General features: G+C 42.1%; 1 protein-coding gene across 1 annotated transcript; it reads right to left on the bottom strand.

Annotated features, from left to right (window-relative positions):
• Positions 1-1469: 1469 nt before the first annotated feature.
• AMACR (alpha-methylacyl-CoA racemase) lies at positions 1470-13693 on the bottom strand. Its single transcript, XM_081929936.1, has 5 exons — positions 13324-13693; positions 11913-12056; positions 10284-10444; positions 6402-6588; positions 1470-2975 (listed from the first exon to the last, which is right to left on the bottom strand). Exons 1-5 carry the CDS (start codon positions 13571-13573, stop codon positions 2566-2568), a joined length of 1152 nt encoding a protein of 383 aa, XP_081786062.1. The 5' UTR covers positions 13574-13693; the 3' UTR covers positions 1470-2565.
• Positions 13694-14397: the final 704 nt, after the last annotated feature.

Raw genomic sequence — 14397 nt, 5'->3', positions numbered from 1 at the left:
AGTTGTTTGCAGAGCAGAACTGCTTTTAAGATAGTCTGGAGGAAGAAATGGCAGGCGGCTGGCAATCCTTCCTTGTGGTATTTAATCCTGTGTGCTTTGAAGTTTGGCTTTCATGCTTCCTGGAGCCTGTGTTCCCAAGGAATGTTCAGGCTCTCTCCCCCTCCCCTCCAGATCTCGTGTAAAGCAGTGAAAGTCTATGTCTTCCGCACAAGAAAATAAAAGTAAAATGTACAGGCAGCATTCCCACCCTGTGTCACTTAGCATTCCGGCCAACGAATGCATTTCTTTCCAAATTATCTTATCCAGCTTTGTGATTCCACTTTTGTGCTGATGAGACTCTAAAAATTTCACTAATTACTACTGTTTTAGCATTTACCAAGGAATAAGAAGAAGCCAACGGCCAAACAAAGCACAGAAGTAATATGAACTCTGGCTAGAGGGCTGACTCACCACTTAAGTAAGATGGGCAGACCAAAGATCAAGACAAGGATGTCTTGGATATGGGATACCCGAGATCAGATCCCATCTCTACCAAGTACTTATTGTGGGCTTTAACCAAGCCACCATTATGCAACTTGGAAGTATAAAGTAGAAGAGTTGCTTGCTTTGCAGAGTAATGGTAGGCACTCCGCAGGGCAAAACTGCAGTCCTACGCACAACTGCTCAGAAGTATGAACTCAGGCTTACTCCACAGTAAATGGGTAGAGAAACAGACTTCCAATGTGCTACACTACTGAGTAATGTAATAGTCATTGAAGGTGACAGGAGAGCATGTGACTTTTTGGTAATTGCTTGCAGGCACGCGGGTGGCGCTGTGGGTTAAACCACTGAGCCTAGGACTTGCCAATCAGGTCGGCGGTTCGAATCCCCGCGACGGGGTGATCTCCCGTTGCTCGGTCCCTGCTCCTGCCAACCTAGCAGTTCGAAAGCACGTCGAAGTGCAAGTAGATAAATAGGTACCGCTCTGGTGGGAAGGTAAACGGCGTTTCCATGCACTGCTCTGGTTCGCCAGAAGCAGCTTAGTCATGCTGGCCACATGACCCAGAAGCTGTACGCCAGCGCCCTCGGCCAATAAAGTGAGATGAGCGCTGCAACCCCAGAGTCAGCCACAACTGGACCTCATGGTCAGGGGTCCCTTTAACTTTGCTTGCTGCATTCCATCTAAGCCCATAGATTTTTATATAAACAGTCACTAAAAGGCATCATAAGCCTCTGCCATAATGAACCAGCACCTACCACAGTATCAGCAAACAGTATCAAAGAGTTTTTCAAGGCACTCCCCACGCCCTCGTTTTCTATGGGAGATATCTAATATTAGTCAGTGTGGACCAACTGAAGCTAAATGACTTAAGTAACTCCAAGTATGACTTACCTGGGATATCACCCTTGGAATTCTTCTGAAATAATGGTCAAGCTTTAAATGCAAGCATCTCATATTCTGAAATAATAATAAAATCCAGTTTCCTTGCTGGGGATTAATTTTACATTTTTATTTGTAAGAAAAGGCATTTGCACATCTTATGAAAAACACTTGTCTTTAGATAATTACAGTATATTAAAAAGAGACTAAAGGATTGCAACATCCTGATAGTTAACTTACAGAACATTCAATTAATTTTAATATGCTTGTTTTGACATTCAACCACAACAAAATGACTCAGCAAACTGAGTAAAATCAAAGAGGTAAAACAAGATTAGCATAACTCCAATCCTTCACTTGCATCATTAATTAAAATAATAAAATTACTTAACCACATTAATTCAATCATATTCTTATAGCAAATGCTAACATAAAGGAAGCTACTTTTTGTGTGCTCCATTTGTCATTCTTTGTAAGCATAAAATCTCGAGGAGGTAAAAACTGATGAATGCCCACATCCCTTAAACACCCAAGGCTCTCCTGTATGGAGAGAATAATGTCCTCTTTTTCCTCTACTCCACAGGCACATCGTTTTGAAAATAACAGTACCTGCTTTCTGGAATAAGCTTACTGAAGAAAGCAATGGAGATTTTTAATCCTTGCATTGTGAGTAAAAACCTTTAAGGCATTTCTGAAAATACTTTCAGGGTGTAATTTTTAAGGAAGCACAGTTCTGTCCCCCCCCCCAAAAGAAGTCTATTTATTCTTTACACAGCTGGAAAATCTGCCTCAACTTGGCATTAATAATTTCTTCATGCAATCAATACACAGACCAACATACCCCCCCCCCCCACTTTGCAGGACATTGGGACAAGCAGATCCTTTATTTGCAATAGTGTGATTCTCAGTGCCAGCACTGCATGAAGATCCACATGGATCAGTGTACATCTTTTCTGGCTAGTGCTTCATTTCTCACAGCTTAAATGTATGGCTCTCAAGGGGCATTGGCAGGAAGGGAGGAAACGAGCTTCTTCCAAGCCTAGCTAGCTGCACGATACTGTGAATTTCACTATCGTTCAAAGCATCCTCTTGAAAAGAAAACGAAAAGGATAATTTGAAACAAGTCTCCCTGCTAAGAATACTGCACAAACTGGGATAAAAATATAACCTGCCAGTGTGTGGGACTCTTTTGATTTGTTAAGTTACTATAAGTTGGATTTTGGCTTATTGAATTCAATTACTTTAAGAGAATGGAGCTGTGAAATTTCTTCCTTGGAAAAGCCATAGTCCAGGAGGATATCTTCAGTGTGCTCTCCTATAAACGGATCCCTTTTGGAAGAAGGAGTAGCTGGGGTCCGAGAAAGAAGTGGAGCCGGTCGAGGACTTATCTCCTCCTGGTCATTTTTAAGAAAAGAACCACGTTCTTTGTTGTGCGGATGTGAGGCAGCAGCATCAAAAGCCAAGACTGGTGTCACACAAGCATCCACGTCATCGAAGATTTCACACCATTCTGCTTGGGTCTTCTTTGAAAATAAATCTGCAAACATGTTCTTCATTGTAGGCCAGTCAGAGAAACTCATCTGACCAGGAAGATTAGAATCATCTAACCCCAGACCTGAAGAGGTAAAAATAAAATAAAATGGGTCAATTTAATTCCCAGAGATTTGCCAAAAGTTGTATTTATTACTAACAACCAGGAACAGTATAAAGGTCAGAGGTTAAAGAAATGGCTACAGGATATGTCTAAAACAGGTTATAGCTACACACCTTATGTTTACAGTTAAACACGCATATCCCCAGGGTTGTGCCAATGCACAAACTTACTTAAGCACCATTATCTTGACAGTGCGTCTCAAACCAGAGAAGGAACACTAGGCTAGCCACACAGTCTACCTGAACATCTTGGTTCATCCACCTATCACTGTGTTCCTCTGGGAAATTGCAGATGCTATCCACCAGAAATGAGCTCTGCTGTTTCAAAAGTGTAACCGTGCGAGTCTACAGCAGCAGAAACAGAGAGCCTTGTGGCATCTTAGAAATGAATTCATTAATTGTGTCATGAATGCTTGTAGGCCAAATTCAATGTTATTAGCTTCAAGATAATACAGTAGATAAATCTGACTCTGGCCAATGAATGCTTATGCCACAAGAATTCTGATACTGTCCATGAGATCACTTATTTAGGGATGTAGCTGCTGCTCTGCACGCAGAAGGTCCTAGGTTCATTACTCAGCAACTCCATTAAAAAGGATCAGGTAGGAAAAGATTGGGAAGACCTGTCTTAGAGACTGTAGAGAGCTGCTACCAGAAAGAACAGGCAAGACAGAATAGGCAAAGCTAGATGGGCCATTGATTTGACTCAGCAGAAAGCAACTTATTCTATTCTACACATACTACTATATCCAAGGATAAAAGGCAAAGCAAGAGACCCTAACTTGGCAGTGTTTGTTGACTTTCTTTTAACCTTCGTACTCCAATTCAACCCTTGGAACGTGTTAACAAATCAATTTAGGGACTCAGTTATACGGCTGCAAATAAAACATTTAAAATGTGTTGTAAAGTGCAATATACAAATGTGATATTAGATGGCGACAGCGAGCTATGCAAAATTCAATGTATTTTTCAAAATGTTTTTTTAAAAAAGCATATTCACAGCAGTTTTTATATGTGTGCAGATTTCACCTAGGAGTTCTTTATCTCAAACATAACTAGTTGGAAGAGTACAGGAAATGTTTTACAGTAGCTGTATCGAATCAGCAGCAGTATATATATATTTTTAACATCCCCAAGAAAAGAATTCATTAGGATCCCATTCTGAATTTTCCCTTACTGAAATGAGAACACAACATCAATAGCTAAAAGATATATATGATAGAGAGAGAACTATAGTAGCAAGAGAAGAGGGTTAGAGAAAACAGGCACTTATTGGGATTCAAACTTTGGCTTTTGCCTCTGCAAATTTCAAACATGCCCTATTGGTTCTTATTTTTCAGGCTTGGTGTTGCAACAATCCATATTGTTAATAGAAGGGTATGCTATGGGTTTTGCACAGCTGTCCTACTACAGCAAGTATGGGGTCTCTGGAAGGAAAAGGAACCTAGTCTATAATAAAACTTCAGGATACATTTCCATACCATTCAATTTTACTGCTTTACTGAACAGAAAACAAGCCATTAACAGGAAATGATATCCATGGATGTATATTATAGCCCAGGAAATTACTGAAACACAGGGCACTAGTTTTTTATATGTGGATATTAAAGTTGAGAGCTTTAATGTTCTAAATTCATTTTATTAGCTTTGAATAGGATAACATGCCCTACAGGAAGCTATATAAATACGATTATTCAATTATTCCATTATACAGTTATTGACTATGTAATCTTCAGCAGCTATTGTTTTACTGTTGCTGGAGCCATGATTGCATTGTTATGTTACTATGCTTTTATACTGATTTGATACCACATTGGAAATGTTTTTTCAATGGAAAGGTGAGACATAACATTTTAAGTAAGTAAATCAAATATTAGTGATCATGTCTCTTCCCACCCTTGCCTTCAACTTGTAGACAACAGCAACTTCATATTTATTTAAAGATTCCAACACTTCTGTGCAATCCAAAAATATTACAAAGGAAAATATTGTGTTATGCCAAGTCTCTTGGCTTCAGATTAAAACAATTATTAGAAAAGTTTGTCCTATGCCTACTATACTGAGTAATATATCCAGTTACTAAAAGGAACAGCAGCCTCATTCAAGACTAAAAATACAAAACAGTTCCATGATAAAAGGAATTATGTATGAAAGTTGAGTGTCAAAGGGACAAGACAAATGAGATGGGGTGAACCAAGCATTCCAATTTAGCATCAGATTTGGGAGAGAGAGGAAATGGGGCACCAGACGCTGGAATACTGATGTAAACTATCAGTTTTCGTTATGAAAGCAAACATCCTGGAGTAATGCTAGCCCCAGATCTAAACGTGTATTTTAGTAAGACTCAATGCCAATTTGTAAGAGATGGAACTTGCATTAGATCTACATTGTTTCCTTTTAAGAGCATTTTTCATCTGTATGGTACGGTGCGCTGGATATTAATATCTGTAATAGAAATCCTCAAACTGAGTCACTGTGACTGCGTACTCTAGTAGAAATCTGGTATTGTTTCCTTCCAGAGGAGTGTGCATGCAGATGAACTCATTTCAGTTTGGTGTATTGGGCTTCTCCCAGTCCATATTCTCTGCTCAGCTGCCAATCCTGCCAATCCATATTCTCTGCTCAGCTGCCAAATTCACAAAAAAAGCTTAGGCTTTTATGAAGATAGAAACCAATTGAGAACTTCAATGTAAGGGTTGTACCCATTAGCAAATATTCTCTGTGCGCACAGTGTAGCAAATGACTTGTCACTTTGCTCTGTCAGCAAATCTGGTTTTGCAGGACGGTTGAACATTTGCTGATCTGATGCAACAAATAGGTAAAACACTGATGAAATAAAGCTAGATAAAGCTCTCACCTGAAAAACTAGAAACTTAACCAAAGTAGTTCAACAGATTAAAAAAAAACATTCCAGGGCTTGAAGCTGAACTAACAGCGCTGCAATAAATTCTCTAGGTAGCTTTTGGAAAATCTTAAGTCTTTCAAGCCCCAAGTAGTTCCATTAGCACAAGGACTTCTAGCTGCACAATGGAACTTGCTCTCCCTCTCCTATCACCTCACCCACCCCAAAATCTGTGCTGGATTTCCCTTTAACTTCCCAGAGCAGATTTGGGGAGGGTGTGGAGGCGCAAAGGGAGAGGAGATGGAGGCAAAGATATGATGCAGAAACAGAAATCCTTGTGCTAACAGAGCTACTTCATTGGCTATAATGCTTGGTTCTTCCATCTGTAAAATGGGAATATTTGTCGTACAGACAATGGAGATAAATCTTCAAATTACTTTGCATCTTTAAGTGCTACAGTACTACTAATTTTTGCATATTTGCTCAAAACAGATGGTACCCCAAAACTTCCTCCTTTAAAACCACACCTCTTGTAGATTAACTTACCACTGATGAACTGCTTATAGAATTGTGGTTCAAGAGCACCAACAGCCATGAATTTCCCATCTTTAGTCTTATAGGTTTCATAAAAAGGGGCACCACTGTCCAGGAGGTTCTCCCCACGAGATCTGTTCCAAAGGCCAATGCTCTGTGATTTCCACAGAAAAGAGCTCAGGTACGCTGTGCCTTCTACCTTAAAGACAAAAAAAAAATTTAAAAAATATTTTAACGTTTTGTGGGGAAAAATATTAGTAAGAGTGAAAATATTTTTTCTGCTATGTATTCTGACTTATGTAATAACACCCCAAGCTGACAAAAAACCAAAACACCTCTCATTAGTTTTTACATTGCTGCCCACTGTTTGGTAATATTAATTCTAGTCTCGCTAGATAGTCTAAAACTATGTTTCCTACTTTGGATGTCACTAAATCCTTGGCCTTGGCAAATGCTTCAATGCAGGGGTGGGGTGAGGAACCTGTGGTCCTCTGGGCGTGGTTGGCCTACAACTCCCATCATTCCTGACTGTTGGCCATGCTGGCTAGGGGTTGTGGGAATTTGAGTCCAGCAACACTGGCAGAGCCACAGGTTTCCCATCCATGTAGTTTACAACTGCAGAAAGCAGAGTCTCTCCCCCCACCCCCCATTTTTATTAAACTTCCAATTTTACATTTTAAAATAAACATTTTCAAAAGCAGAGTCTTGTTCTTGGAACTTTGCTGAGCACAGGGCTGGGACAGCCCCTTGCACTACAGTTCCCAGGTGCTCAATAACCAGCTGTCCGGTGCTTGGGAAGCACTACACAAGGAACTTTGACAAGAGGGTAGTCCCATTCATTTATCAGATTTGGTTTATGGGGTGAGACCAGATAATGATTTGGTCCACTAACCCAAAAAGGTTCCATAGCCCTGATTTAAGGCATTATTTGAAGTTTTTTCCCAGATTAGCTTTGATTGGTTTTTTAATTGTTTAACAATTTGCTCGTTTTAACATTATATTGTTTTGCAATGCTAGCAGTACATTTATTGTTTTTATCTTTCAGCTGATTTGGTCCAGTTTTGATATTTACAAATAAAGAAAATAAAATCAGCCCAAGTTTATGTTACAGACACAAAGTGATGTCTTATTTCCTTCAGAGCAGAATCCCTGTGAATATTCTGTTCTACCTGTTTCATTCTCCCAGTTCTTAGAATGTCTTGGATGGTCTACAATCTACAGCATCATCTGGAACCAGAAGCTTTATCATCACTACCCAAACTTCCTTAGTGTGGGTTCAGACTGGACAGCCAATAAGATTCAGACTCAGTTGTCAGTCAAACAGGACATCTATTAAAGGATCACAATGTGTTCCAACTTATGAGGAATGGGGTATGTTTAAAGAGGAGACTGAGAGGAGATATGATAGGCAACTTCAAAAATCTAAAGGGCTGTCACATGGAAGATGAAACAAGCTTGTTTTCTATTGCTCCAGAACAGAGCTTTCCAAACTTTTCATGTTGGTAACACGCTTTTTAGACATACAGCATTTTGTGACACAGTAATTCAGTTTTACTAGCAAACCAAAGGTTAAACTAACCCCTTTCCAGCCTTGGGAGGAGCACAGAGAGTGTTTGCATGACACACCTACACACTGCAGCCAACACACTAACGTGTCCCGGCACACAGTTTGGAAAGCTCTGCAGTCTGGAGAGTAGGACCCAAACCAATGGATTCAAGTTAGTAGAAAGGAGACTCTGACTAAACATCAGGAAGAACTTTCTGGTCGGTCGTAAGAGCTGTTCAGCAGTAAAACAAACTTCCTTAGAAGGTGGTGGACTCTCCTTCACTTGAATTTTTGGATGGATCTATCACGGATGCTTTAGTTGATATCCTTTCATTGCAGGAGGTTGGATTAGATGACCCTAAGAACCCCTCCCAATTCTATGATTCTGTGACTTACTCTCACCATGTGGATGAAGCAAGTGGAACCCTGATAGCTAAAAATACACCTCTATTTCTACCCAAAAAACATAGTGATGTAGCACAGAAATACAAGATGGTGAGAGTAGGGATTTTTTGAAATAGCAAAGTTGCAAAACAGGATCATCTGCTCTTCCTTTCCCCTCTCCCCCCTTCTGCTCATTGTATGTGCAACAGCCTTCTTAGGCGATAGGAATGTCGTAAGCATGTGGGAGGTGAACTGCTAGAGGTTATATAATCTTGTCAAGGACGCCTGATGATCATCTTATGCAGATCCCACATTCCAACCAGTCCAGAGCTGCTCACAAAAGCATTTCTGATTCTGAAATTCATTAATAACTTCATAGTTTCAATTCTCCCCTCCCCACCCACACAAGTACATTACAATGTACTTGTTTCTTTTTAATATGTAAAATATTTGAAACTAAATTATTGTACAGTCATACTTGGTGCTGGAGGAGACTCTTCAGAGTCCCATGGACTGCAAGAAGATCAAGCCTATCCATTCTTAAGGAAATCAGCCTTGAGTGCTCACTGGAAGGAAAGATCGTGAAGCTGAGGCTCCAATACTTTGGCCACCTCATGAGAAGAGAAGACTCCCTGGAAAAGACCCTGATGTTGGGAAAGATGGAGGGCACAAGGAGAAGGGGCCGACAGAGGACGAGATGGTTGGACAGTGTTCTCGAAGCTACCAGCATGAGTCTGACCAAACTGCGGGAGGCAGTGGAAGACAGAAGTGCCTGGCGTGCTCTGGTCCATGGGTCACGAAGAGTCGGACACGACTAAATGACAACAACAGTCATACTTCTCCTTACATATCCCTCTGGATACGGAATCTTCAGCTTACGGCCACGGCAAACCCAGAAGTGTATACTTTCGGGTTTTGTCGTGCGCGCAAGGGCAGAAGCGCTCAATCGCGCCACGCATGTGGACAGAAGCACGCCTCTATTTACGTAATTTCTGGGGTGCGGACGGACCCCCGGAACAAATTAAGTTCATATCCAGAGGGTCCACTGCAGTTCCAATTTTAAAAATCTGTTTTGGATAATTATTGACCAACTCTGTTCATGGATGAACATGCCTGCCATTCCTCTCATTACTTCTTTTCCTCCTCTACCTTGAAATCATCTGCATGAATTATAGGGCTGAACCCCATATATCCAGCCATAGCTATATAATATGATGTGTTTATTTATTATTTAATGTAAAACATTTCAAGGCTGCTGTTCTGGGTAATTCTTGTCTAAAGCTGCATACAGCAATAAACCAAAAGAAAAGAAAGATCAACAATACAAATAACATAAAATCCAAACTCCTCAGGATCACATATCTAATGGCAGGGCAGCTTGCGTAGATACAGAAATGTTTGCAGCTGCCAAAATATATGCAATATGATAATGTGTTAAAGCAGATACGAACATCAGCACCCGGGATTATTCACTATTTCTACAGTTGTGGAAGCTTCCATACCCTTTGCCCCATTGAGAAGTTAGCAAACAAAGATTAATGTTGAGCAAGTGCCAGAAAGAGCATTTCAGATGGAATTAGAACTGCTAGTTTCTATCCACAGCACACTATTGTAGTTATGTTACCTACAGAAGTACCTGTAATGAAAGCATGAGCAGAGACCCAGCTGTTGAATAAATATGAATTAATCTGATGCTAAAATGATAAATCAAGAGAAGAGATAACCAAGTAATTAGCTGGGTTTAACAAAGGAAATCCCCATATCCAGCTGATCTAGGTCTGCTTATCTCACCCAGAGAATCTGACAGCTGTGTTCAAAGGGGGTGCAAGTCATACACACAACAGAGCAATAAGAACTGGATCAAAAACGGGTTTTGTGGACTGATGTGTTGGTCTTAAAGTACATACAGTTCCACATGCCCTATCTTTAACAGTCTGTAACTTGTTTTGTTTTCTTTAACTTACCATACTTGCATCAATGACTTGCCCTTTGCCGGATTTTGTACGTTCATAGAGTGCCATAATGATGCCCATTGCACACATAACACCGCCACCAGCAAAATCAGCCAAAAGATTGATAGGAGCATAAGGATTTTCATCTTTTCTGCCAAGTTTTGACAAAACACCTATATACAATAATAGATATACACAAAATAATAATGAAATCAGTTTCCCCAGTTATGAAAGCCATATGAATGTCTTCTAAACACAGATATGTATAGTCATCAATTTTCTAACAATCTCCAATTATGTTCTTAAGCTGTTGAATGCATTGTACTGGGGTGGAGGCTTTGCAAAGAGACATCTGGGGAAAATGCTTGCCAGGTCTTCAAGATGTTTTTTAGCAACAAACACCTGTATAAGCCTTTCAGTGAAAAGAGGTGGGAATTATAACTAAGTCCCTTGCATTGAAAGACCCACTGAGGAATTCCTAATATAGAAATGTTTTCTCTGATTGATAAATAACTATGGTTTGCTTTCTAATCAATAAGTTTCAAGTATTTTTTCAGTAAATAATATTATTTCCATGATAGCATTATTATATTTCACATAATCTACTGAAATATACCATTGCTGTTCAGCAGTGCAATCCAATGAAAGTTACTTGGGAATAAGTCCCCCTGTGTTCAATAGGATATATTCCCAGGTAAGTGTGGATTGGAGCCCAAACCATCTTCAGGTCAGGAAGAGTTAACAACCATTTCATTCATTTATTAACTTAGGTAATTTATATACCACTTATTATTTCAAAGAAATATCTAAGTATCACAAGTATCACATTATAAAAGTATCACAAGTAAACATGCACAGAAATTACTGTGAATCTCAAAACAGTTGGACTCTGCAGCATAGTCTATAGGCATGCTCTTCCCAGCAAAACAAAAGTAAAACACCCTAAAGGCTGATGTTGAACTGTAGCCTTGGTTTAATATCCAAATAAAAATAAATGATTGACCAAATGCAAAAAAATGAACATTAATGAATTACAACCAGGCACGTCTGCATAATAATAATTTTATTTGTACCCCAACCACCCATTTGTACCCTAGGTAAAGGGTAAAGGGACCCCTGACCATTAGGTCCAGTCGTAGCCGACTCTGGGGTTGCGGTGCTCATCTCGCTTTATTGGGTGAGGGAGCCGGCGTACAGTTTCCGGGTCATGTGGCCAGCATGACTAAGCCGCTTCTGGCGAACCAGAGCAGCACATGGAAACACCATTTACCTTCCCGTCGGAGCGGTACCTATTTATCTACTTGCACTTTGACGTGCTTTCCAACTGCTAGGTTGGCAGGCAGTGGCGTAGCGTGGGTTGTCAGCACCCAGGGCAAGGCAAGTAATTTGCGCCCCCTAACCTGTGGATTTTAGCACGGATTTTAGCACTGCGAGTGCGAGCGAGCGCCCCCCAGATGTTGTGCCTGGTGCGGCCGGCCCACCCTGCACCCCCCACGCTACGCCACTGTTGGCAGGAGCAGGGACCGAGAATCCTAATCAATGCTAACTATATTGACCACAAATCTCTTTCAAGTTAATTATTATTTAATATAAGGTTGCTGTTTTTTAAAAAAGAAATTACCGGTAAGTCACACAATGTACCTGACACAGCCAAGTAGTTGATATCATGACCTGCCAACTTGGCATATTTTCCCAACTGTCCAAATCCCGTCAGCCTAGCATAGATGAGTTTGGGATTGTCCTGGAGGACGATGTCTGGGCCAAGACCAAGTTTTTCCATGACACCTGAACAAGAAGATAAAATAAGTCAACTCTACTTAAAAAAATAAGCAGATCAACATATGTGGATGTATAAATAGTATTATACAGAGTGTGAAGGTATACACATATTGAATATGAAGGCAGAATTGTTACATGATAATTTTTGAGTAGCCTGTTCCATTTTCTGATCTCTCTTTAATGGAATATTCTGTATGGCTAGTTTGTGTTTTCAATTTTTGGGGAAAATGGGAATTTTTGGGAATGGTGCCTCCTCCCCACCTGGGTAGAAGAGGTGAGTCTACATCAGGAACAAGTGGGGGATAAAGATCTACATTGGGATCCACTGCCCCTTGGATCCTGCCACCTGCGGTAGTCACCTCACCTTGCTTTATGGGTGGGCCAGCTCTACTCCAGTGAGCAACCCGTGTGGGTGCAGATAAAAATGCAGTATTTAATTAACACCTGAAACACAAACACAGAAGATTCACCTCTGTGAATGGGGGGTGGGAGGGAGGAAAATGCACCATGACATTTTCCATTTGTGAAAGTAGTTGCTTGTGATTGTTCAAATGTGTCTGTGTTAAGTATTACACTGCTCCTGTGAGCAAAACCACACACATCCTGCAGCTGAATCTCAAATCCAAACTGTGGGCGCAGTTAATAAAATTAACTTGAGCTGCTACTTTTTTTAAAAAGCACATATTCTTTTTTCATGGGTTTAATATTTTTTTTTAACTACCTTCCACGTATTGAACTGCAAACAGGTACAAAAATGCCCACGTCGCACTTTACACAGCTATTTATTCTGTCTGCTTGTTGTTGTTTTTTATCTACAAACCATATCGATAAACATCTGGATTTAGGGGGGGACGTATGAAATTTTGCCGTGGGAAGGCAGAGAAGTGTCGCCACACAAACTGAAGGCGGGGATGTGTGTGAGGGGGGCGGGAAGAGGCAAAAGGCAACAACTATTTGCGAATAGCTTTCAGGACAAAAACACCTCCGCTTGCCCTTTCCCCCCCTACGACAAGGAAGAGTAACTGCGGCCCCGCCAGAAGGTCGCTGGACTACAACTCCCACAATCCTTGAGCGTCGGCCACGCTTAGCTGGGGCTGCTGGGAGATGAAGTCCAACCGGCGCCCACCCAGTTTTTGGGGCGCACCCTCTTGAGGCTGCCTCATCCCCACCCCGCTAAAGACACTTCACGTCCTACTTCGCCCTACTGCGAGGGGAGACACCAACACCCTCCCGCCCCCCCCCATTTCCCCGCTGGCCCTTCGCGGTTCGGCACCTGGTCTGAAGGGCTCGATGAGCACATCCGCCTTCTGGCAGAGCCGCCTCAGCGTCTCGGCGCCCCGGGGCTGCTTCAGGTCGAGCGCCAGGGAGCGCTTGCCGCGGCCCTGCACGTCGGACGACACGGCCGCGCGGGGAGAGCGGTCCACCCGCACCACCTCCGCCCCGAAGTCGGCCAGGATGAGGCCGCAGAGAGGCGCCGGCGCCAGGCCCGCCATTTCCAGCACCCTGACTCCGCGCAGCGCCATGGCCGAGAGAAAAGGAGGCAGGCAGCCTCTCCCTCAGCTCAGGCCCCAGCCGAGTCGCATTTGGCGCCTCCTCCTCCTCCTCCTCGCCCTCCGGAGGGCTGAGCTCCAGGCGGCGGTTCCGAAGGTTAATCAGGAAGCCGAGGATACGATCCTGCGCGGCGGCCTTGCCAAGAAGCAAGCCCCGTTCAGCTCAGTGGGGATTCCTGTCAGAGTAGGGCCCAGTCCATGGCACTAAAGAAGTGAGCGTGACTGAAAGGCATTGCCCTGTGTGTACCATTAAGAGGAAAGCCCCATGGAGTAAAGCGAGGCCTTATTATTGCTACATATTTATTTATATAGCCCCACCTTTTCCCGTCAAGGTGGCTTTCACAGAAAAACAAAACAGCTAAAAACCTAAGGTGGGGAAACCTCACTAAAAACCAATTAAGCATGGATAGAAGTAAAGCTATACAGTGGTACCTTGGGTTACATACGCTTCAGGTAATAATAATAATAATTTATTATTTATACCCCGCCCATCTGGCTGGGCTTCCCCAGCCACTCTGGGCGGCTTCCAAAAAAATATTAAAATACTGCAATACATCAAACATTAAAAGCTTCCCTAAACAGGGCTGCCTTTAGATGTCTTCTAAAAGTTTGGTGGTAATTTTCCTCCTTGACATCTGTTGGGAGGGCGTTCCACAGGGCGGGCGCCACCACCGAGAAGGCCCTCTGCCTCCTTCCCTGTAACTTAGCTTCTCACACTGAGAGAACTGCCAGAAGGCCCTCAGAGCTGGACCTCAGTATCCGGGTAGAATGATGAGGGTGGAGATGCTCCTTCAGAT

This window comes from Podarcis melisellensis, assembly GCF_964234715.1.
Source record: "Podarcis melisellensis genome assembly, chromosome: 11".
Taxonomy (NCBI): domain Eukaryota; kingdom Metazoa; phylum Chordata; class Lepidosauria; order Squamata; family Lacertidae; genus Podarcis; species Podarcis melisellensis.
This window is presented reverse-complemented; position numbering and strand designations above follow the sequence as displayed.